Source organism: Bombyx mori, chromosome 8, assembly GCF_030269925.1.
Source record: "Bombyx mori chromosome 8, ASM3026992v2".
Classification (NCBI taxonomy): domain Eukaryota; kingdom Metazoa; phylum Arthropoda; class Insecta; order Lepidoptera; family Bombycidae; genus Bombyx; species Bombyx mori.
Window position 1 is genome coordinate 10,230,981 of NC_085114.1, and position 17,033 is coordinate 10,248,013.

General features: G+C 34.0%; 1 protein-coding gene across 1 annotated transcript in view; it reads left to right on the forward strand.

Moving 5' to 3' along the window:
- The window catches only part of LOC101742234 (dual oxidase-like), a 64,809-nt gene that overhangs the window by 16,319 nt on the left and 31,457 nt on the right, over window positions 1-17,033 (forward strand). The window contains 1 exon segment of the mRNA NM_001279484.1: window positions 8,914-8,985. Within this exon segment, the coding sequence (NP_001266413.1) occupies window positions 8,914-8,985 (72 nt within the window).

Genomic DNA, 17,033 nt, shown 5'->3' on the forward strand with positions numbered 1-17,033 from the left:
TAATTTATTGCGAACCCGCAATGTTAAGAGTACAAAACTTTTGGGTCAACAATTCCACTCACTGATTTATTAATTGGCAAGAGTCTTGAGCTCTGATCTTAACATGCGCAGAAGACCATTTTTGTGTCTGTTTGGGGGAACGAAGCAAGAGGGGAGGTGGCCCCGGTCATATTGATTACATGATTGGATCTTCCCGTGTCGCGTCACATGCCGTCAGCTCTGATTGGTTCCCTGTGTTGTGCACGCGCATCAGTGCAGCAAAGTCTACTTTCGTCCAATTTTATTAGTCACACATTTTTTATCGACCTCATTTAATTTGTATTCGTTCTGATAACTATTTATCAACTTAGTATTCTTTTATTATTCTAATAATGTTATATTTTAAACTTTATTCTCAAAATATTAATATATACAGTTATAGAAAATATATGCACCCTGCGTTCGTGTGTTTTTATTATAGTTTTGATTTTATTATTAAAGAAAGATATACATATTGTATGCATTCGAGCTATAAATAATGGTATAGTATTTATTATATGCTGTATGTCGCGAAACTTACGAATCGCGTAGGCGAACTAGAAAACACAATGAGGTCACTCACGATCTATATACCTGAACGATTTGTAAAAATCTCTAGTCAAACATATATTCAATAGATGATACAGGTTTTTTTTTTCGAAAAACGAATTATAACATAGTCTGCAACACCGTTGCCTAATATGGTACTGGTCGATGAACAGTATATTAAAAAAAAATGTGTGCGTGTACTAGTGTACACACGTAAGAAGTGAAACTTGTTTATGGCCTTATTTTTCGAAAAATGATCTACATGCAACTTTCTAGAAATTGGTTAAATAAAGTTAAATTAGATAAAGTTTAAACAAAAGGATTTTATTATCATAGACATGAATACAAAAAAGTTAAATTAGATAAAGTTTAAACAAAAGGATTTTATTATCATAGACATGAATACAAAAAAGATGGCGCGTAACGGAAAAATGTGACGCGTAACCGAAAAATGTGACGGTAAATTTTTTTCCAACGCCGATAAGGAAGTTTCACTTCAAAAATTATGATTCTGACGTCTCTTCCGACTGCTTTGATTGATTTAGCGGGAAATTGTAATCTGACTATAAAAATACTATCAACAACTGTTTTCAATATTTTATTTTTGTACTATAATCAAAACATTTCTTATTTTTATTTTCTCAATACTCCGTAATACTTAAATATATTAAGAATTATTATTAAATTTTTTATGTTAGTTCATACAAACTACCTAATGATTCGTGCTATTAAAACAGTATAGCACGCTTTAATAAGCATCTGATGACCTCATAACATCATTTATATTCCCTTTGTCTTATTTGTTACAATCAGAAAAAAAGTGATATTAAAGGTATTTTTTATTTAAGTATAAAACAAAAACTTCCTTGATTAGATCCATTTAGCAAATCAAGTATATCAACACTACTATTAGTAAGATACGTAAAAAATACTATTAGACGATGAACTCACGTGAGCAAAAAATCTTTATTAATACAAAAACCAGTCGGTATTGTGTGATCTTGAAGTAATTGCAGTGCTTCGGTAACTACCTATACCGGATCTAGTTTTTGTTGGCAAACGGAACATGTAACACTAAATCAGTATTTTGAGCCCCATAATACGTAATAATTAAATACCGTTGATCCGTCTATATAAATATTTCCTTGTAAGCGAGGATGTTAGTAATCTATTCAAATAGATTTTTTCGTATAACGCCATTAAAGATTATTGTGTACACTATCCGTGTGTGTTTTATAGTTTATTTATTGCTTACTAGCTGACCCGGCAGACTTCGTATTGCCTGAATCGATAAATAAAAGACCTAAGCTTTTGTATAAAATAAACTTGAAACAAACAAAATGAATCCGTCCGACGGGGGACACATCAAAGGAAAAACAAGATTGTTAATTTTTATTTAATTCCGAGCATTTTCATATTTATCTACCTTTTAAACCTTCTCTGGACTTCCACAAATAATTCAAGACCAAAATTAACCAAATCGGTCTAGCCGTTCTCGAGTTTTAGCGAGACTAACTAACAGCAATTCATTAATATATACAGAAGATATTTTGAGCCAAAATTTGTGTTACAACATTTGAAAACCTGATATTGTTATTTGCTATATTTAAAACTGTCTTCGGTAATCAAAATACATGTGAAGTGGTGATACACACATTTACTTTGTGATGTATGTGCGTTCCGTGGCTTGTCAAATCATTAAGAGTAATAAAAAAAAAACATTTTGAAGGTAGGTACTTTTAAACTGCCACATCTTTCACGTATTATCTCTGGATGAAGTATACGGCTACTCCGTATGAACGTCCTACTTACATTAATTAATAGATTTAGAATTCTAATAGACTTGCTGTGTTTTTATATCGTATTTTATGGTGTCATATGTATACACTATAACTCTGTGCAATGCCAAGTGGTTACCATAGATAATACACTTGTGGTTACCGAAGTTCACAGATAACACAACTTGAATGCCACCAACAATGCCAACAAAAGAGTTGAGCTTTTATTTTGTCTTATCTACCGTAGGTACTAACCGGCAGTTATTACTATTTCACAGTCCACTCTACTACCCAGTACCACATATGTTCTTCGTTTTCAAACCTGCTAGGCTGAAAAAGTATAACTAGTTTTTTATACGAAAATTTGGTAAGAAAACTATATAGTCATAATGTCACAACGACAGTCACACTTAGCCCGAAACTAAGAAGAATTGTAGTCGAGAGTGGTTCAACTTTATTTATGATGCCAATATATTTTGATCCAATCATCAAATTTGATTCAATATAATACTAATTAAATGAAATATCGATTTTTCCGCCCCTTAATTTTAAAACCGTTTGTGTAAATAGATTTTTAATCGACTTCGCGCGTAGTATATTCTAGATCTAATAAGCTTTATGCTATCTGTGTGATCATAAATTTACAATATCGTGCATAAAGCTGTAACCTACTTACATTACTTGTCGATATTTCGAAGGATTTAATGCTAACTATAATATTATTTATTTATTGTTCGAAACCTTAATTCTTTGACATGAACCTTTAGAATTATTGCATGGCATTTAAGTACTACGAAATTGATTGTTTAAATTCAGATAAGATTCATCTGAAAACTATGGGCCTATTGAGGAAGTTTTTTCTAACAATATACAAAATACATGCATAGAAAATAACATTAATAACTTACATCATTTCAAGTGATTTCAAACCTGATATAAATTTTCTAAATGAGTAATTTTCCTTCTTAATTGTTTAAAATTACTTGTATTGTCCAAAATTATGTTTTCAAATAAGAAAATCTATTTTCTCTACTTTTCACTTTTAAGTTTCATCTAAATCTTTAATTTTTTTTTATTGCTTAGATGAGTGGCTACTGGAGCCCACAGACATATATAACGTAAATGCCGTCACTCACCTCGAGACATGAGTTCTGAAGTCTCAGTTTTTACAGAACAACGGTTACCCCACCCTTCAAACCGAGATGCATTACTGCTTCACGGCAGAAATACGCAGGGTGATGGTACGTACCCGTGCAGATTCACAAGACGTCCTACCGTGTCAGTAACCATGACAGTAGCCGTTTGATCGTATACGATAATTACTAACACAATGTTTCATGGCATGAAGTTTGACATCCGTAATGTTTTGGGCTATAAATTAAAAAAAAGAAGCCCTAAATAGTAACAATGTTACTGGGCTTCAGTAGCAACTTAGGTTAAAACTTATACTCTCCAAAATTTTACAAGAAAAAAGCACATCATGAGATCGAACTGTGAAGCAATACTGTTTAGTTAACTCTTTGTATTTCAACAATGCATCTGTCATGCGGCTAGCGACAGAATCTGATAGAGTCATGTTTCTGTCACGCCTACACATGTCAAGAGTTGGGCTACTGACAGCTGTATTTTAATTACGTTTCTTTTGCGACTTTCATGTCCTTAGAAAAACAATAGTCATGTAAAATTACATATGAGCCCGCACGGTTGCTATTTTAACACTTTCTACCTCGGAACAAACATGTGTCACCTATTTCCACCGTGAAGCAGTAATGCGTTTCGGTTCGAAGGGTGGGGTAGCCGTTGTAACTATACTGAGATCTTAGAACTTATATCTCGAGGTAGGTAGCGCATTTACGTTGTAGATGTCTATGGGCTCCAGTAACCACTTAACACCAGGTGGGCTGTGAGCTCGTCCATCCATCTAAGCAATAAAAAAAAGTCTCGCGTTTTTCTATTGTCATTATAATAATATGATTTCAGACGCTTCGAATACATTACAGTTATCGTGGTCAAGGACGACTATAGTTTTAAACTGTCTAGGGCTCGCAAAAACCAGTGAAAATTCAATATTGCCGCGTACGGATAGGAAGCAAACAATGTCAGGCGATTAGAATGACTTGTTAAATTTTTAAAAGATGCTGAAATAGTGACGTTATCAAAAAGTACGTTATAACTTTTAGTGCTGAGCTTATTTCCACATATTCTGCAGAAATACTAAAGAAAAACTAGAAATATTAAAAACATTTTGTAATTAAGTTCGTTACAACTCTCTCTGTTAACACTAATCATACCAACACTTACTGGTACATATTTGTACCATAGCAGGTAGATAACGGTATTGTTAAGTATTACTCAAAATTAACAAAACAAAACAAAACAACAACAAAATTTGTATAATAACTGTAGATTAATTGGTAAGCAAAAGTCATGAAGTCAAAAGCAACAAGATGATACGTGCATTTTCAAAGCAAAATTTCAAAATAGGTCATTTGACCCGTTACGGTATGTTTAGTGTTAAGTGTAAGGAACATGTCAAACTACTCAAACGAACCATATTTTTTTTATTACAACTGTATTTATCTAATAAATAAATAAACAAAACTGCGTTATTAAGCATTAAGCGACTATTGTCGGTATTCCGATGCTGCGTACTTTAAACGCCTTAATACATAGTGTATCTATCGACGGTTCGCGCTTTAAGGGTTAAAATCTCCGCAAAAAAAGACATTCCTGGGAGCGAAAACATTCTTTGTATAACAAGTAAGAAATTATTATGCCATAAAATAGTTTTAATCGTGTAAACCGAATAAAATATTATACTATTATTAGTTCATGCCCACAATAAAATATACATATACCTAAATATACCTATATAATCATTAAGTGCAAGCAAAGAAAACGAAGTGAACAAAGAATAACACTATAATGTGTTAACGAAGCTCACTGAGTTTGTAGACAGACGAGCATACGGCCCACCTGATGGTGAGGGGTTACCGTCGCCCATGGACTTCAGCAATGCCAAGGACAGAGCCAAGCCGCTGCCTACCGTAAAGCAACCGCATCTTCTCAGTGGGCCGCGTTTCCGATCTGGTGGTAGATTCTGCGAAGCACGGCTCTTGCTAGGGTTCGTGTTAGCAACGTCTTCAGGTTTGAGCCCCGTGAGCTCACCTACTAGCTAAGGTTACGCTAAAATAGCCTCTCAAGGCTCACAGCTTAGGTAGGAAAAAAAACTTTATATTTTTTTTTTTTTTTTTTTTTTTTTTTTTTTATTGCTTATATGTGTTGGACGAGCTCACAGCCCACCTGGTGTTAAGTGGTTACTGGACCCATAGACATCTACAACGTAAATGCGCCACACATCTTGAGATATAAGTTCTAAGGTCTCAGTATAGTTACAACGGCTGCCCCACCCTTCAAACCGAAACGCATTACTGTTTCACGGCAGAAATAGGCGGGGCGGTGGTACCTACCCGTGCGGACTCACAAGAGGTCCTACCACCAGTAATTACGCAAATTATAATTTTGCGGGTTTGATTTTTATTACACGATGTTATTCCTTCACCGTGGAAGTCAATCGTGAATATTTGTTGAGTACGTATTTCATTAGAAAAATTGGTACCCGCCTGCGAGATTCGAACACCGTTGCATCGCTAGATACGAATGCACCGGACGTCTTATCCTTTAGGCCACGATGACTTCATACATAAATACACATTTCTGCAAGATCATTTAAAAACATCGGCTTAAAAACGAATGCTTATCATTTGTCAATCGTAAATAATGCAATAAAAATAAATTAAAGCTAAATTAAAAACGATCTAAATCACGTAGTCACAAATGGTATTTTAAAAACAATTTCTTAAGCGATTAAGTAATGTAATTGGTCATGAAACATAAATGCCTCAAGCAGAATGCGTACACACAGGTGTCACGCTTGTTTCTTTATCTAATATTTATTGAATCGTTGAATTGCATTATGAAAAGCTAAAGGTTACCCAGTCCGTCGATTGAAAGTGGAACAATAATAAATTATTTGATTATTTATGAAGGGTTTAAGTAGTTTGTCGTAATTAAATAAATATAAATATTTACTAACAATCACGCCACGTTAACTGGTCCCGTGCTAAGTTCGTAAAGAACTTGTGTTACAGGTACCAGATAACGGAAATAAATGTAAGATTTTTATTATACACATACATAAATATTTTAATATACATCCATAACCTTGGAAAATACATTTTATATTTATCATACAAATATCTTCCCTTGGCGGGATTCGAACCCGCGACCCCCTTGTGTAGTGACCATGTCACTTACCACTACACCAGACGGCCGTTAAACACTTCATGGAACTCGTATCGTGAATTAGTTTAATTTTGTCATAAACTATCGTTGTTTTAAGGATAAACATAATTATATTTATCAAATAATTATTAAATAATTCGATAGATGTGACGTAGACTCAATATTTACTCATTTTTATATGACGCTAGTTATATAATTCAATACAAAACACTTTATTGCACCAAGGTACACCAAAATAAAAACAATATACTATGTGCACGGCAAAGGGGGTTAAAATATGGGGATTCATATCGACGAATCACTATCCAAATTTTCTCTTCGCCCCTCCATACTAGAATGGCAGCCATTTTGTTTTTTTTTGACTTCGCAGCGTCTGCATTGATTTAATCATTGCTATCGATGTAGACGCCTTAGGAACACGAAAGAGGTGTCATTTGAAAGCTAACAATGTAGACAATCAACTTATGGTAGATTTTATACAATATATTTTTCACAAAATAACAAAAAAATATTAATAAAATAAAAATTATAATTTTTTATTGCATTTTTGTCATGAAAACTAATCCTGTCAAGCTAATTTTTTTTTCTCATATTACAGGATATTTTCATTAAAATATTTTTTATATCCAAGCCAGTGCTAGACACTGGTGCACAAACACATTGCATAGGTATAAAGTAAGATAAAGTAAGTGAGAATAAATAAAAAGAAAGCGATCCCTTTCAGTCAACCGTTTCTGATCTAAAGAATAATTCTAAAATCAAATTTAAAAAACGAAACGACTACTATAATACTTAATATAGGATTACAGCAGCTCATGAATTCTACAATTTAAACGCTGCTACATACCTTGACAATTTATACAAGTTTGGATTATATATTTATACAAGTTTTGGATTGCAGTATAAACCAAACATAGCGCAGTGCTGAACGTTAAACGTCCTTATCTGAAATCGTGGACTACAAAGCAATGTTGAAATACTTTGTATTCTACATACGTTTTCCATTGTGTATTCTTTTGATCATTAATTAAGAAACTTACGATGAATGCCACAATTCTCGCATACTCGACGGCTACTTAAAAACCGTTTAAAAAATGTAATGTAAGTATATATTTAATAAACGGATTCAAGAATGTCTTTGTACGATGACATAAACTTAGAGTTTTGTTTAAAAATATCAACGCATGTAGTTGCGTATAAATAATAATATGTTTAAATTAACAATATCAAAAAAATGCTTTTCTACATGTTAATTAAAAATAAATACATATACTAATAAATGTTTAGGAAATTGATCTACGTAATTCTTATATTAAAAAAAAGACTAGCATTGGGTTGGTTGGTAAAATACCGATTGTAAAAACTATCCATTTTTTCCAATAATTTAAATATTCGTTTCCGACATTAATTAAACATAAAATATCAGGGTACTGTGAATGTACTTTAAGATATGAAATACTTATTTATTTTGTTTTGTTTCTAATACCTCCTTAATCAATTAATTTAATAAAAATAATAGCATAGGGGTAACTTAAAACTAAAAAATTACGCTTAAGAAGTAAACAGAACTAGCCATTAGTTTGATCTTTAATTATATCCTGTTCGTGCTGATCAGGATATCAGAACAAAGTTTGACGAAATTATTGTATTGTCATCATCAGTCCTTGATGCGTTTGCAAATTCCCAAGTTAATCTGTCGTCCTAAACTCGGTAAAAACGTTCAAAGATTCCGTTACATGTGAAAACTAATAAAAGCGTGTTTTTTAAATTAGCAACTTAACTTAGCGATGCCGCATCCCATAGTTGAGGCCGTCAGCGCAAAAGTGGCCTAAGCTTACCATAGTTAGTATAGTTAGGTTTGAATTTTCATGAATTTGAATTTGAGTAGGCAAAAAAACAATACGCGCAAAAATAATGCTTAAAAAGCTATCTGTTATCTATGAGCGAAACTATAGGACGGTTTTGCATCAATATTGATTATGTTTTAAATAAATTCCAATAATATATTTGTAATAATAATATTTGTATAATAATTTGTAGGCAGCGGCTTTGCTCTGCCCCTGGCATTGCTCAAGTCCATAGGCGACGGTAACCACTCACCATCAGGTGGGCCGTGTACTCGTCTGCCTAAAAGGGCAATAAAAAAAAAACGTCATATAAGTTTGAATATAAAAAAATGTGGGTTAGGCCACTTTTGCGCTGATGGCCTCAGTTAATGTATTGTAATGTAATGTTATAATAAAATTATATTAATTTGTTACAGAGGTTTACTACGAGAAACAGCGGTACGATGGATGGTTTAATAACAGAGCGTATCCAGATTGGGGATCGGTTGGTGAGTAACAGTTTTAAAACTACCCTTAAATAAAATAGTTTATTTTTATTACCTTAGCAATTCTAGTGAAATAGTCAATGGCTACACGTAATGTACAGCAACGTAAGGTCCCTAAAACGACTAACGACTTTATTTACGAGCAAACAAGCTACTTATTATGAGTCTTGTTACTAAAAAAAACTAATAAAACCTTAATTAATAACTTTTTGATATTCATTTTACAGCAGGGCTAAAAAGTTGTGATAACTCATTATGAACAACACTGTAATTATTTTATGCTTAAACTGAAAAAGCTTTGTTTATATTTACTAGTGGTCTTACCACTAGTGGTCTTGTGAGTCCGCACTGGTAGGTACCACTACCCTGCCTATTTCTGCCGTGAAGCAATAATGCGTTTCAATTCCAAAGGTGGGGCAGCCGTTGATGTGGGGGGGCGGCATTTACGTTGTTGATGTCTATGGGCTCTGGTAATCGCTTAACACCAGGTTGACAGTGAGCTCGTTCACCTATCTAAGCAATAAAAAATAAAAACATGAACAGTTTTATATATATATATATCCCACTACTAAATACTCGTTTTAAAACTGTTCAAAGAATGCCCTTGTGAGGAAACACCTATGTACTTTATAAAGTTTAAGTTTCAAAGCTGTGGCTCCTATGCAGGGGTTGTAATCTGACAGTTGTACAAAACATCCGGCTATGGAATGAGCTCCCCTCCACGGTGTTTCCCGAGCGCTATGACATGTCCTTCTTCAAACGAGGCTTGTGGAGAGTATTAAGCGGTAGGCAGCGGCTTGGTTCTGCCCCTGGCATTGCTGAAGTCCATGGGCGACGGTAACCACTCACCATCAGGTGGGCCGTATGCTCGTCTGCCTACAAGGGCAATAAAAAAAAAACATAAAAACAATTATCAAAATATTAATATTATTCTATTGCTTGAGATAATGCTTGAGACTGCATTGATTGTTTAATTTTAACTGTGTGCTCTAAAATAATGGCGGATGTTAATTTGATTACAAGATTTAATTCTTATACTGTGGAAGTCGTTACGACTATATAGATCCATATGTTACGTAATGTTAATTAGGTCACAGAGCTTCATATACATGATGTTTGGTTCACGATTGCTGCGATTTGATACCCTGCTTGTAATGTGTATAGCTGGAAAGATTTTATGAGATTTACCTTCATGGTGCCATTGATTCTCGATGTTTAAAATAATACAAACTATAAAAATTATTTGTGAATAACTTTATGTAATTGTTTTATCATTTACAATGAAACTTCCTCTCTTGTTTGACTCCCACGGTCTTGAATTGTAGAAAGCTGTCAGACTCTGTATCTACAGGCATAAAAATCACGACCACGAATTTTACTTTCCAAAAGGCAAAATCGATTGTCGTGTTTAAAAAATCATCTTAAATCCTTATCTTAAAAGCTTTAAACAACGTACGTACTTATGTTCGTAAGAAATAACTGACTTTTACGGTAAAATAATAAAATCGTGTTGTAACAAGTAAGCTAGAAGAAGAAAGAAGAAATGGGTTGTCGAGGGCACGGAACGGGCCTCGGCGCTTCCAACCATTAATGGCAGGAGTGAAATCGTACGCTGGCTGGGTATGCGTGAGTCGGATCGTCACATGACAGAAAATATATGTACCAAAATATAATATTTAACATCAAAGGTGTGAAAATGACAGTCTCCATCGGCAGCTCCACCTTTGAATTCTTCGCCTCTAAATCGATAAGAAGTTGTTAATTTTTAGTAAATTAGTAATTAGGGATAGGATGTGAACATAGTAGTTATGGGTCGCGTTCTAGTTGTCTTTTGCCTGTAAGGGCGCAAGATGGGGCTCCCAGTATTCCGCTCGAAGCTGTAACACAATAAAATTGGATATTCCACATCATGACTCTGTTCACGTAGCATGTTTACGTCCAAACTTTGTTTAAAACCACGACTATCGTGAGTTTCGTCCTCACATCAGGCACATATGTGGGTTCAATAAATATAAGTAAATAGGCAAATAATAATATTTAAAGAAATAATAAGTTAAAAACCTAAAAAAATACCCTTAAATAGCTAACCGTACCAACAATTACTTTCACATTTTTTAAACTCTTGTACTGGTTAGGATATTAGACCGAAGTTATGATATTATTGTATTGTCATCGGTCCTTGATGCTTGTGAAAATTTTCATTTATACGGATGTTTTATAGGGAGAATCACGCTGAAAGATTAAGTGACCTCCAAACAAACATACAAACTTGTTATTGATGTTATTCTTGATAACAAACCTATATCAAGAAGCATTTTCTCCTCGGTTATAATTGAGGACATGCGACATGAATATATGTTGATTTCTTGCATTAGCTGACAAGCCGCTCAACGCACTGAATCATGATCCAACAAGATAGCTGTCACAATATGTTGATAAAAAAGTAACCGACAGTGACAGGAGACCAAAAGTAAAACTATTGCGTGTATTGTAACTTAAGAAATATAATATATACATAAGAGCAACACGTATTTCTATCGGTAACTTTTTATATTATGTACATATCAAAAATGTTTTACGGCCACGTTAATGAAATTAAAATTTCAATTATTCCACTAATAAATAACAAGAACAGCAATTTGCAGTAATCCGTGTTCATATCAATTTAACCATCGCACCATCCGCCACTAAAACTAAATTCATTCACGGTACATGGAATCACTGCGCTCACCAACAATATGTTTACAGATATCATTTTTCCATATAACTACCACCCGGCTTTGAAATGAACTCACCAACACGGTTTGTCGAAAAGATTTCGAAGCGCGGTAGACAGCGACTCAGCTATGCCCTCCAGTGATGTCTGCGGGCATCGATATTAACTCATATGCCTTCGAATGCAATTATCATAACAGTTTTTATATTAGGTCATAGTTTTATTGGTTTTATACGAAAGCAGTATTATTATCTAGCTTTGTTTCAAATAATACGAACCAATATACGAATTTGAGAGAAAATATTTTTAAAGAACTTTATTGAAAGACAGTGTAATTGTAAATGATGAATTGACGGCAACTGAACCGCGTGCAAATAGGAATAAGACTGACTGGGAAGGAGGGATTAGTCTCTAATAAAGGATGAGGAGTGTTCCTTTTTCCCTTACCTAATCAATGGTAGCCTAAGGGGCTATTCCAACTTCACACGGATCGGTAGATGAGCTCACAGGCTCAATCTGAGAGAATTGCTAACATTAGCATTAGCAAGTTCACATCAGGATGCGGATGCTACTCGGGAGAGGTAATGATGAAAGCTGGATATCTATTTACAAATAAACGTATTGAGACTTTAATATAATACAATTTTGAAAGCGGTATTTTATGCTCTCATGAACGTACAGATCCTATTAATACCAATAAAGTCCTAAACAACATTAACAAAAAAAATTATCCTGTGCCTCCGCAGATCTAGCTTAAAAATTTTTTTCAGTAAATCTTTGTATTCGATTCTCGATTCACTCGATTCACATGAAACTTAAAACAAACAAAAAAACATACGGTATGTCAAGCTTAAATAATACACTTAAATGTCAAGTATTCTCTTAGCTGTCATTGTTTTAATATTTTCTTTGAAGACTACGGTCTGGCAACGAGACTTTTAAGCTAAACATTGTTTAAAACACGTTAATCAAACACAATTTGATTTGACTGACATATTCGAAAAGACATTGAATTGGTCATAAAGATAGCTTGATTATATACATATAACACGTATTTTTTGTTTCTAATATAAACATTTTATACTGATTCTAAGCGCCTCAACGGAATTATATGCGTGAAATTTAAATACGAATGCAATAAAATCGGGTCGGGTCTCGTTTAGAGCAATTTAATAATAATTTGTGTGACTCATGAACGGCAAAATCAGTCACCAATAAATCAAAGAGCTAGACGGTAGGAATAAATAAAGTAACGAAGGTTATAATCGTGGTTTTTTTTTATATTTGCAAATTGGTAGAATTATGTGTCAATCAGCACAAGAACTGTGCAGCCGGTACCAAATGACAAGTGCCAATCTGTAATTAAAAATAAACATTTTATTAAACCTACTTGTACCGATTAAACTCGTGTTTATTTCTATTTTATTTTTCGATTGCCTTGATAGTAAATTTAATGCGAGATTGAACCGTAAACATAATAAAACATAAACCGTTAAACATTTTAATAATCTTTACTACTCGTGAAAATCGAAGAATATACCTTATCATATACCTATTCATTCAATGCTATTTTGCATTGTATATAGCAGACGCACAGACAAAAGATGGACATTACAGATAACTATGTGAAAAGGACCAAGAGGAAAAAGAAGAAGAGGGCGTCCTAGAAAAAGTTGGATAGAAGATATAAAAGCGATAGCAGGAAGCGATTGGATAAAGAAAGCCATGGACAAAGTGGTTAGGAAGAAGCTGGAGGAAGCCTTTATAAGAGAAGGGATTCCGATCAATGATACAGAAGAAAGTAGCGTTAGCGAGTAAAAGAAAATGAAAGAAATTCTACCCTAGTATATATTAAATCGCACGTAAAAACGATATTATTATGGATTGGAAATAAACGGGCTTTATTATTATTATTAATGCTATTTTGTAATGCAAGTTAGAAAATACACGTGTAGAGAAGAAAGCAGCAGTACAAAATTAGGCTCAGAAACAAAGTGATTGAGTAATTAGTTAAAAATCAACGAAACCTTTGATTACCATAGCCGGTAGATTTTACCGTCGTTGTTGGTGCAAATTAAGTAATTAGATAGTTTTTAATATATCACAACATGCGTCCAGAGAAGTAAAGTACTATATAATATATAGGAAATGTAAAAATGATATTATAGTTTTCCGAAGAGTTCACCGAACAAGATATTTGAAGATCTTTTACTAAAATGGTCTGTGAAAAATACGGTACACACACAGTGTAATACAGCAACTTTTACAATAACCGATTAAATAAACAGTTGCAGTTTATATGAAGATTATTACATCGTAAAACGATTCAGCCAAAATTAATCGTAAGCTTTAAAAGCAAGACAAAACATGTAAAATTTATATGACCATTATTCGATTTTAAAGTCTCTTGAAAGTAGCTAGTGGAAGATATAAACTTACTTGAATATTATTTTTAATGATGGCTTATTAATCGGCAGTTTCACCACTTTAAAAAAAGGCTTCTAAGAATAGCTCTCTCGTCTTACTGCCAGTAAATACCAATCTGCATGACAACCATTTACAACACCAATACATTTACTGGTGGTAGGACCTATACGTAGGAGGCTGCGCGGGTAAGTACCACCACCGTACCTATTTCTGCCGTGAAGCAGTAATGCGTTTCGGTTTGAAGGGTGGGGCAGCCGTTGTAACTATACTTAGATCTTAGAACTTATATCTCAAGGTGGGTGGCGCATTTACGTTGTAGATGTCCATGGGCTCCAGTAACCACTTAACACCTGTGAGCTCGTCCCCACCCATCTAAGCAATAAAAAAAAACAACATTAATGGGTAGCGTTATAAGCCAGCACGGGAAGTACTACGATCCTGCCTATGTTTGCCACGAAGCAGCCATGTGATCCCATTTGGAGAGTAATATAGTCAACTTCGCTATATGAGTTCTAAAGTTTTTTACTGGTGGTAGGACCTCTTGTGAGTCCGCACGGGTAGGTACCACCGCCCTGCCTATTTCTGCCGTGAAGCAGTAATGCGTTTCGGTTTGAAGGGTGGGGTAGCCGTTGTAACTATACTGAGACTTTAGAACTTGTATCTCAAGGTGGGTGGCGCGTCTACGTTGTAGATGTCTATGGGCTCCAGTAACCACTTAACATCAGGTGGGCTGTGAGCTCGTCCATCCATCTAAGCAATAAAAAAAAAAAAAAAAAAAAAAAAAATAAATGACAAACGTCAATAGTGTATTTAAAACATTTGAGATTTTGACCATGGCCCTCTGGTAACAAGCGAATACTATTTATTATATTTGTCATTCAATTGCGAAATCTATTACATCGATTATATATCAACAGACATGCTGTCTATCCATCAACATTTTGCATATCGGCATCAGATATCCAACGTATATTCATTGACATATTTGCCTTTCATTAATGTATTTCAATATCAGATCGCTATGACATTGATAAATTGAATATTAGTAATGAACATGCATGTACATATGTTATGTACGAGTATGGGTGGAGGATTTGGCGAAGCAGTGCTCTTGTTAGGGCTGATGTTAGCAAATTCTTGAAAACGGAGTCCCATGAGCTCGACTACTAACCAAGTTGAAGCCTGAATAGCCCCTTGAAGCTACTAATAAATGGGTAAGTCACAAATAACATTCGAGCATACCGGTTCGAAGAGTAGGAAAATATACAGATGACACAATAGCTGCTCAACAAAAAGTAAGCTCTGTCTACGCATATACACGCTATTTAAAAATAACAGCTATTTCCCTTGGCTTACGACGTAAGGTTTGTGTTTTGTTTAAAATGCTGTTTGTTCGGTGATTGCTGTCAATTAAGTTATTTATAAGCACTGACCGGAGCCAATAAAGATAGAATCTACAGAAAAATTTAAAAAACTGTTCTTTTTAAAGAAAGCTTTCACCTATTTTGGTATATTTTTCTTAGTTTAGATGTACCAGACCCCCTACACATCACAACGTGTTTGCCAGCCTCGACCTTGAGACATTGCTTCGAAAAAGTATTTATAACTTTCAAGCCAAAAGAAAATTATTAGGGAAATTTACTTTTATATATTTAAGCTTTGTTTGAAAGCACAATGATATTGCATACCGTTTGTCTCACCTTTCAAATTAACATCTAAGTTTGAAGGATTAAAATTGCCATTTATACCAATTTTTAAGGATGTCATGCTAGTAGACTCTTGAACTTAGAAATAGCCACAAATTGGTAGTGTAAACTGGCTTTGATAGTATAACCATAATAACAAGCATGGACGACTTTAATAATTTTGTTTGTAAAATTCAACAGTAAAAAATCATAAAGCAAAAGTTAATCTATTCGGCTTCTGAACATGATTCGCTGAAAAAGAAGATATACATAATAATGCACATTTGGTTTTAACTTAAAGAATTTTTAATCGCCCCTTACGGTCGTACCATACGGTCTTTTTGGTCACATGACCGTATTTTCATTGCATAACATAATGTTACCGCTATCATCTTGAATTCTTTATTTTAATCTTACTTTATTCTTAATATTCTCTGTCTCAAAACTTTCATAAATATATTAGACTGAATTAAAACTAGTCTTCTTTGCGAACGTAGACTGCTTGAGCTGTAAAGTATTCGAACCGTCCAAAATAATAAAATGCGAAACTAAGCCGCAAAAGTAGTTTTATTTTGGTCTACAACGTGCGAAGCACGAAAAAAAACCCTATTCAACTGTTAATCCGAAGAAGACAATTGCAACTTCTTCGTCTATTGCAACTTCTTCTTCTTCGTTCTTGCAACGTGTTCGCCCACAAAAACACCAATGTCAGTTATTTACTTTTATTCACTATCTGCTCATGTACCTATATGCGATAACTTGCTTGAATTTGTTTACCTATGTTCAATATACGGTGTGGACAAATTCTACTGCTAGTTTGCCAAATAAACAAAACAAAAATTATGAAAATCCGTCTGAAGTGAACCCGTCCTTGTTCCCAGCTTTTTACTAACGGTGGGCTGTACTGATGATTGCACAGTTATAAGTAATAAAAGCCCGTTAACCACTACATCGTTCTCTTGCTCACGATTATCCAACGTTCGTGAATATTGAAAGTTAATTGAATATAAATCAAAGAGTTATTCATTTAATCATATACCTTATATGGTTAAATTGATTCGTGGTCTGAATATACAAGGTTTTATTCTACAGTACTCGTCAATCGTATTTAACGTAATAAGTATCAATTATGTCGTACAAGCAAGCTTACGTATAAATAAATACGCCGGTTACTCTCTTATAACACGGTATTTTACAACTCAGTTCTACACTAACACGAAAAA